At 38.1% G+C, this 9,249-nt stretch overlaps 1 protein-coding gene across 3 annotated transcripts; it reads right to left on the reverse strand.

The window, feature by feature from the left end:
* Window positions 1–4,791: 4,791 nt before the first annotated feature.
* On the reverse strand, window positions 4,792–8,142 carry PPDPFL (pancreatic progenitor cell differentiation and proliferation factor like). 3 transcript variants are annotated; one of them, XM_066205303.1, is made up of 4 exons: window positions 7,933–8,142; window positions 6,876–6,965; window positions 6,691–6,790; window positions 4,792–5,662 (listed from the first exon to the last, which is right to left on the reverse strand). In XM_066205303.1, exons 1-4 carry the CDS (start codon window positions 7,985–7,987, stop codon window positions 5,584–5,586), a joined length of 324 nt encoding a protein of 107 aa, XP_066061400.1. In that variant the 5' UTR covers window positions 7,988–8,142; the 3' UTR covers window positions 4,792–5,583. The 3 variants fall into 3 exon arrangements, with proteins under 3 accessions (XP_066061400.1, XP_066061418.1, XP_066061409.1); XM_066205321.1 differs by having other exon boundaries at window positions 4,792–6,279; XM_066205312.1 differs by lacking the exon at window positions 7,933–8,142 and adding an exon at window positions 7,745–7,826.
* Window positions 8,143–9,249: the final 1,107 nt, after the last annotated feature.

Here is a 9,249-nt window from a genome sequence, read left to right on the forward strand (position 1 = left end):
TTTTCAAATGCCATAGATGCTTTAATGTCCAAAGAGAAGTGAAGGGACATCCATTTTCAGAATTAGTCATAAAGCCTTATATAATTTTATAATGCCAAGCAGTTGATGCCTTTCAAGATTAATATCCATTGCTATGTTGTAAAATTGCAGAATAAAAGTCAATCCTTACATGAGAGAGTTACAGCCTAAGCACATTTATCTCAGAAGGTCTGAGCTGACTGGCTTAGTTACTGGAGCTCTATTTTAGTGGTGAGTAGGTGTTTTAAAAGTGTTTACATTATAAAGGTGTCCCCTCCAGAAAAAAAAAAAAATAGTTAAATTCACAGTACAGTGACAGACACACAGAGAAACAAATACATTAAACAGTAATGGCAAAAAAATTAATGTAGGACGACAATTGTAACAACAAGTCGAACTAGCAGTGGAGGCAACAATTTAGTTGCAGAATGCATTTCAATTTGTCAGTCTTTTGCAACCACGTTAGAAAGAAATACAAAGGAAGTAATATTTCATCAAGAAAATTATGTCTCTGGAAAGCACAAAATATGAAGAAGGAGGAAATTTTTGTTGCAGTGTTTTGGTTTGGTTTGGTTTTTTTTTTTCACAAATTGATTTTGTATTTTGCAGACAGGCATTTCACTGTGACAGAACGTGGAGGTACTACTACATACAACATACAGTTACCTTGCCTTTTACATTCAATACTCCACTCAGTCTGTTACTGCCATGGAGAAATTGTGTAGCCACTAACACATCCTGTCAGCGTGATGCTATCCAGATTTCATCTGAACTTAAGTATATGGTGAGTCAGAGCTGGAGCCATGACAGCATTAAATCACCCTGCTTAAAATATGTTGGGAAATACCTATTTAAAGGAAGTACCTATTTAAAGGAACTTATTTCATTGTGTATTTTACCTCTAGTACTATTCTTTCACTTCTGGACTATTATGAAACAGTGAAACATGACTTTTATAGGTTCTTAGAAAGACATATGATATCCAAACTAGGTTTATTGTAAGAACTTTTCATAGGTTCCAAAATTTTATTCAAAATGTGAAGTGGCTTTTTTTTAAAGATGAAGAAGCTACTCTCTATATAATGTAATAATTTGCAATAATGGAATTAAAACCAAAAAGATTGTACAATACATTTTATCAAAGAGAGGATTGAAAGATATTTTAAAATTAAATTTCAAAAATGTGAATTCTTTTGTTATTTCATACAAGTGTTTAGTTCTGATAAGTGGAGCTCTTTAACCATATTATTTTTTAAGATATTAAGGAATTTACTCATTAAATTTCATTTAAAAGTGATTTGAGTGGCAGTTCAGGATCCAAGATTTCAAACTGGCCAACATTTTGATGCCATGTCAATACTGCACCATCACCTTTTTTCTTCTCATTTGGCTCACTTAGCAATAGTCTGTAAACTAGAGTCCAAAACATACTCTGGGAGCCTGGCTTTTAGCTTTGACCCACAGAAGCAAAAAGCACACCTCCAGCTGCTTCCATCTATTGATCCTCTTCTACAGTGCTGAAATACTTCTTGAAGTCAGTGTAACTGGATATTAAACAAAATAATGTAGCCTCTTCAGACAGATCCTTGAAGAGAAGGTGGAATCAGCGCTTTAAAACTTTACTTGTTATTTAGGTTGTGTGCTTCTAACTAGCACCTGATCTGCTGTTCACAGAGAAATTAAAGTTGGTACCAGTGGGAAAGATCTTTAAAGATAAGGGTGATCAACCACAAAAAAAAATTATTTTACTTTACTTTTAGGCTTTTTTACAAAGTCTCCATGCCCGACTACTTCAAAGTCAGGATAAAGTGATTTTTCACTTTTAGCAAAAAGAGCAACAGAAAACAAAACAAAAGGAAAGGGAAACAAAATCTGATACCTTTCTGAAAAGCTACTTCCAGTATTGCTGCATTTCTCCTGGACATCCAGGCTTCAGTCTGTTCTGGAGATGATCCCCATTGGGTGGCTGACATCAAGCTGTACCTTGGTTCTCCTCTACAAACTGACAAAACAGGTTTTTCTTGCACCTAGTGGTGTTACCTCAACTAAACAAGTAAAGTGAGATTATGTCTTCTGTATCACAGCTATAAATGAAAATTAATTTATTTGATGCCAAAAATGGTTGAGTTTAAAGGAGGCACAGTGGTTGACATAGCTAAGAAAAGCAACTTTTTGAGTGTACAAGCCCTTTTTTATTCCTTTTATGAGCTGCTCTAACATTATATCTCTGTTTAGAGCATGTTCTGTCATTTTGACTACAAGCACTTTTATAATTTTACTTTTGAGAAAAAGTCAATAGAGTGTCTCTGAACATACCATCAAGTACTGTAAGTGGGAGCTGAATCTTTCCTTTTGTCATAGGGCTGGGAAACAGCAATTTCTTTCTCCACAGTTTCTGAGAGGGATGGAAGCAGAAAAAAAAAAGGAAAATACTTCCTCCCAAAACACTGATCTGATTCTGTTCCGTAGTAGTGATAGCTTCTTTCTATTACAAAAACCTATCTGCCAGTGATTACAAAAGGTATATTTCACATCTGCTACTGCCGGAACAGCTTAAAATGGCATATGACAGAGTGCATGACAAAAGAAGTCTGACAGAATCCCTCCATCAATGAAGAGTGAGCCAAGGCAATGAACATGGTCACAGTCAAAATTTTCAGTCAACAGCTCTATGTGCAATAACCCGAAAAATGTTTTGCAAACAATATTAATCCTAGTAGAAATGTCTGAGTAAACCCTGCTTGGGTTTTCCTTCATAGAAGAATTGAGAAGTGACAATAACAGAGAGTTTGCTTTCAAGAAGAAATAATGAACTCTTATTTAAGAACATGAAAAAAAATGAAGAGGGATTTGCAATTATTTTCAAGTAGCAGAATGCTGTGATACCACAAAGAGAAGTAACCCTAACAAAAAAATTACAATGATATTACTTACTCCTAAGAACTCAAAATTAGTTCGATTTGCTGTTTCATTTGCTCTTCATCCTTATATTGAAAAACTGTGGTATTTACCTCGGTCCATTTATCATTCTTGCTTCTGCAGAAAAAGCAAGTTTACAGGAAAAAAAATCCATTTCACTGCAACAGCTACAGTCTTTAGAGTTAATCCTCACATTGTCCATCCACAGTATGCAGTATTGCTTACCTCACAGGCAAGAAAATTCTATGAAAGAATTGCAACTTTACAGTATTCCTTCCAAATAACAACAACTGGGGAAAAAAGTTCATTATTATGAATTTCTGCCTCTAAATGTGCAGAACAGGAAGATTTCATCCTTCTTGAATCAAAAAAAAAAATTAGTGCAAGAATTGTTTTCTGTTTTGACTTTTAAATAGAATACTGCTAGGACTAGGACGCTCTGACTTAAATTTCCTTTTAAGAAAGAAAAGGAAGTCTGTTATTAAGTATCATTGCTATATATGTGCTTGAGGTAAAGAAAAAAAAACCTTTGTCAAGGCCAGCTCTCCATTCCTAATTTGGTTATGATAGTCGGATCTAACTCAGTATTTAAATGCTGGCACAATTCTTGTGTCTAATACTTACTTTTTTCCAGATGGATAACAATATACAGATTAACTTAAAATAGATCTCTACTTATAGATCTAATAACATTGAAAAACAAACAAGCATTTCTTTTCTATTACAATTAATCATTGATCGAACATTTGCACCTGTCTTGCCCAGACTGACAGAAGAAATCATACTATCTTCCTGTTTTCCTTATTCTAAGCGTCATTTAAACTATACAATATAGCTTCCCCTTCCTATTTATCTCAGCGTCTCTTTAAATCAATTAAATTTTGGCTTTCTCTTCCTCTCAAAGGTGCATCGCATTTTAATCAAGGAAACTAACATTTCCCTATTACTGAGATGTAAAAACCTGCAGCCCTTTGTTTGCAAGAACTTTCATGTACCATTTACCCATATCCTCCCAGGAGTTTGTTATAGCAACGTTAGATATTAATTATTGGAGCTGGTTCATTGCACACTCTGAAGAACTGGCACAAACCACCATGAGCTGGCAGGGGTGCTGCCCAGATGCTGAGCTGATCACAGCAGAAGAGGATGTGGATGGCATGAAGACACCTCTCTAAAGTAGAGATTTCTATCACATTGATGCCATTACAAAAACAAGTTGTTTGTAGGGCCTAAGCAGATGAAAGCAAACAACATGCAGCCTTCCTCCCCTAACCACTCCCTGAAAAATAACTGTGTTTTTGTTTGGGGCAGGGGTTGTGGATTTTAACAGCTTATCAGCCCCCTAAGCATTTCTGCACCCCAAGTTTTGGCTCTGTAAGGACAGAAGCAGCTTAAGCTCAAATGAGTAATATGGAAACTTATTACTTCGTTTCCACAAGCACCACCACCTGGTACTTCACATGTGTAATAATAATAATAAGGTTACAGCATCTCTTTCTTCTGTGATTCCAAGCATCTTCAAAGAGAGTAACAGTCACCTTCTTGCAACTACAGTGCTGTCTTTCTTTCTTCCTTTACAACATGGTCCTATAGAAAAAGGTGTTAGAGGCTTTTTCCTAGCTTGCACTCCTTTTCCAAGTCACATCAGACCTTGAAGTGACTGAAGGAAGAATGTGATGCACATACAACATAGACTTTTGAGGGGGTCTTAAATTTTTCAAATACTTTGTTTTCAAAAAGAAAAATAATACACATTCAAAAAAAAAAAAAAAACCCAAACCCACACAGCAACTCCACTATAGGCAACACAGAATATCAGTTTGTTTTTCGAGGCCAAAAATAAGTCAGACAAAATATTGATTAAATCTTTATTAATAAAAAAAATCTTAGTATAAAAAAGGTCATTCTGTACACTTAGAGAACAGACAAAGATGAAACTATACAATAGCAGTAAAGACACAATTCAATTTACAGACCCTTGAAATCATGTTTTCAGAATTGTGCTCTTTTCTGTTGTCATCTGCCATGCATTTATTGCCTCCACCAAGACTGTAAACTCCCTGAAGCAGCCACTTAATGGCTTGAAAGCCACAGCTTTCTTATGCATAACCATGACAACCATTAACCTACAATGAAGAGATGTTGGCTACATTAATGCTTGCTCCCGTTAGTTCATCCAGTGATGGACAAATATCCAGCAGGTTTAATGATAGTACATCAAAAAGTTGCATAGATACTTGTCACAAATATTATCATCCAGCCAAATACTTGTTATTTTCCATAATCCTTGATGGATTTCAGTCATGCTCAGTAGAATAAACAATCGTTATACTAATTAGCTTCATTTAGTCTTCAGCAATGCAATGTTCTAGTACCTTTCAAGAGCATGACAAAGGTACACTTATACAACAACAACAATGTGATTTGAGTGGAACCCTTTGCCAGATCTAGCCCTCATAACTAATCTGACAGACAGCAAAATATTGATAGATTTTGTCACTTAGGAGCAAGTAGATCTTTAAGCCATGAACAAAGCAGGCAGAAGAAATCTAAAACAAACTGGAAGTATCAACGCTGATTAAGGTCACTCTTCTCCTTGGAAGAAGTCAGTTTCCATTAGGATAACTGGATTCTTGTGCATCTCCTCTATTCTGTCCTCAAACACCAGCATACATAGGTAGGAATGAAAGGGGTACCTGAGTACTTGAAGATGGGATCATGCACTCTGCTTGATCAAAGAAACCAAACTGATTACTGCTTGTTCATATAACTGGGCTTTCTAAAAGCAAAGCTATTGCCATTCTTGTAAACTTACACCCCGTAACTGGTACACAAATATTGGATAAAAGATGTGCCACAAGCAGTCCTACTCTGGATTATAGATCCGAATCTTGTTTACATCAGTGTGACTGCCTATAGAGCCCGTATCTTGAAGGCAACTTAACTGAATCACCTATTGCAAAGTCATTCAATACATATCTTCTTCCTACACCTATGACATCCTATTTTTACTGTCATCTTTCTCTAATTATTGAAGTAAGTCATCAGGATGTTTACTCCTGGAAACTTCCATTAGAGAGACATCACAAATTATGGCAAATCTGGAAAGAACACAGATTTGTGTTCTTTCCAGATATTCCCATGGATATGTCCATTAAGCAATATCATTTTAGCTACTGACAAATATTTTGAAAATACACTTTTCGACTCTCCTAAAGGTTTTGTTTTCTTCTTGCAGCTGAACCCAGACATTAGGAAGACCCCAAGCCTCTTGGAAAAATAAGTCTGTATGTAGCATCTCAGTCAGAAAAGCCATCATGCTGTCCTTTTCAACTGTTAGTACTGCAGAAAAATATATGAAAAGGTTATAAATAGAATTTTCATTGTGTTTACCTGCCTAAGTATTTTAAATGCATTGATATCAGCTTTCTAAGATAAAGTAAAATGCCCAAACTGTATAAATGGTTGTGCAAGTTCTATAGGTAGATTATTAAATAAATATCACCATAAATGTGAAACAGTAATAGGCACTACCACCTGCACAATGTGAAGAGCATATGAGTTAATTTGTTAAAATGAAAACCTGGAAAGGTTCTACAGCCTTACCCTTGATGTATATTTTACTTAAATCATAAAAACAGCATTGGACCCCACCAGATGGCTTTAGCTGATTATGACTTGTTTACTAACACTTTTACCAAAAGGAAAGCAGAGCAAGTAAGTTATCCTCACTGTTTTAAAAACAGGACTCACCTGCTTGCTGAGAGTGTTTTTCTGCCAACAGTTGGTGGAGAGGGTTCACTATGGAAGAAGCTTTTTATCCACCAATATTTATCAATTAATTCTGGTAACCCTGCCAAAGGACAAAATCCCACAATATCAGACACTGGATGAATAACAGGAAAAACTGAAAAGTGTTTCAAAGAAGGGAACAATACCATGTGTTGCTTTGTCCTGGTCTGTGACGTTCACAGAATCCAAACAGCAGGAGGAGCTGGAAGAAGCACTGGATTCCGAGTTCAGTCTTGCTGTTCATGGAAAACAGAGACACACGCAGTGAAAAAGAGATGCTTTGAGAGAGTACACTATTTGCATGTCAGGAGTTTTTCAGACATGCTGCTACCTCAGAGGAAACAATTTCACTGAGCTGCAGACTTTAACTTCTATAGTATATACACTGTTCTGCTACAGTAGTTTTCATAAGAATTTTTAAATCAATTTCTCTCTCACTCTAATCATACTTTCCTTTAAAGCATACAGAGATCTGTCTGCATAACTTTCACTAAAATCACTGACAAAATTTAAAATCATGGCCACACTGCTATCAACGCAAGCAAATACATCCTTGAATATTCAAGTCCACAACACCCCAATTGCTATACCTTCCCCTGTAACACAACTAAACACTAAATTTGCACTAGTGTTCATTCTGGACCTAGGAATCCTAGTACACCACATGAACTCTCAAAGCATTGATTATTTTACATATTTAGAAACAAAAATGTGAATTGATTTTGTGTTGTGTCTAAATTTGCAAAGTAAATAGGAAGTAAAGTAAATAGAAAGTACAGGTAGAAACCATTACTTGCTAGGCTAGCACTTTTTCTAGTTTTCTAGGTTACATTTTATAATAAATATATACATCTATATATATATGTATGTGATAACCCTAATAAATAATTCTAAATAGATTAATTTTAAAAAGGTAGATTAATAGCCAGAAGCAGATGGTCACTAAAACTAAAGTTCTGTGATATGAAAAATTTTCCAAGAAATTAAAAGCTATTAGGCAAAGACAAGTCTTTACCTCCAGCTCCTCCAGACATCACCTGAAACACTTTCTGACATTTTCCTGAGTGCCAACAACCCGGCCACTTTCGCGGGAGAGGCTCTGGGGGCTCAGCCTCCCTCTTCCAGAGGCGCTCCCCAGGCAGAAAGTAAGGAAGAGGGGAGAGAAGGGCAGGTGGGTGTTTGGGGGCAACACGCAGCACTCACTCCTGTAGTACTGGTTCTTGGCCAGGAGGCAGCCGGCGGAGGGGACGGAGGCCATGGCAGCGACTCGACGGGGAATCCGGCTTTCTCCGGGAGAAGCCTGCGGGGGAAAGGAAAGGATGCTCCGGGCGCGGGGAGCGGTGCTGTGCCCCGTCCCTGGCGCTCACCTGCGTGTCCCAGGGACAGCGGCCGTGGAGAAGCAGGAACGCAGCCCCGCTCGGCAGCGAGCACTGCCGGGACCCGGTCGCCCTTTATGGGACGCGGGAGGCGGCTCACCCCGCCCGGGGGCGGTGGCACGGGCGGGACAGGAGTGAGGTGACATGGGGGGAAGGAGCTCTCTGCCACAGCCGCCCGGGCCGGCCCGGGACGGTCCGCGGCGATTCTCGCGTCCCCACCCCGGCCCCTTCGGTCCTGGCTGCTGCGGGTCATCCCAAGCGTATCTCTGGAGTGCCTCAGGCGGGACTAGGAACTGCTGCGTTAATTATTCCCTTTGGGGAACGGGAAGAGCGGGGTGAAGCCTGTTTGGGTAAAGATTTTTGCTGATAAACGCGGGAGTGGTTTTGCATATACACCAATTTCTTTAGTGAGCCAAAGGAATGATCTCCATTCTCACGGTAATGAGAAAGACCTGTGATCCTGTAGTCTTGGTAAAATTAGAATGAAGTCCAAGATAGATCAAAAAACTACTTTTGCATTCCCAATATAAATGCACAGCTCCTTTTCATCGTTGTAATTATATTGCATGACAAAAATAGTCCAACAGTGTGTGTCCTCACCTTTCAGATTGTCAACAGAAAAAGTAACAAACAACTTTGACTATTTGGTTTCTCCCTGCTCCAGAACAAAACTTTTTGTCCTTTTTTTTTCCTACCAGCATCTGTGGAAAAGAACACAGTGGTGTAGTGTGTGTGATACTATGTTACTGTCACATCTGCTTGAGTAGTGCATTCTATCTCAAATGATAAGGACAGAGCTCATAATAGCTCCTAGCACATTTAAAAGGGTGTAAACCACACTGCAGGGAAACTGCCTCTAAAACAATACCCACACAGCATTTATAGCAGGTAAGCAGAGTGTATTTTCATAGGCCTTTTTACTGATGTGCTGTCAGAGCATTGACAATGTGGTGGTCCCTCCTGAGCAAAGATTGAAGGTTCGTCACTGAGAAATCTGCAAGATTGACACAGGAAATACTTTGCAGATGAGTTCATAGCAAGCACTAGCACCAGTTACCGCATACATTTATCCTGTTATGTCAAAAAGCCCTGTAAGAGTAGTAGTATTCACTGTTGCAGCTTCTTGTTTATTCATACCTAAATG

The sequence above is a fragment of the Chamaea fasciata genome, unplaced genomic scaffold, assembly GCF_029207755.1.
Source record: "Chamaea fasciata isolate MVZ Bird 193981 ecotype frontalis unplaced genomic scaffold, bChaFas1.0.hap1 SCAF_1, whole genome shotgun sequence".
Lineage (NCBI taxonomy): Eukaryota > Metazoa > Chordata > Aves > Passeriformes > Sylviidae > Chamaea > Chamaea fasciata.

What these genes read in the sequence shown, in the direction of transcription:
- PPDPFL (XM_066205303.1), bottom strand. Translation starts at nt 7,987, where the DNA reads ATGGCCTCCGTCCCCTCCGCCGGCTGCCTCCTGGCCAAGAACCAGTAC. An exon ending in CAAGAACCAGTACTACAGGA is followed by an intron (nt 6,966 to 7,932) that starts GTGAGTGCTGCG and finishes TTCCATGAACAG; the next exon opens with CAAGACTGAACTCGGAATCC. An exon ending in AAAACACTCTCAGCAAGCAG is followed by an intron (nt 5,663 to 6,690) that starts GTGAGTCCTGTT and finishes TTGATCAAGCAG; the next exon opens with AGTGCATGATCCCATCTTCA.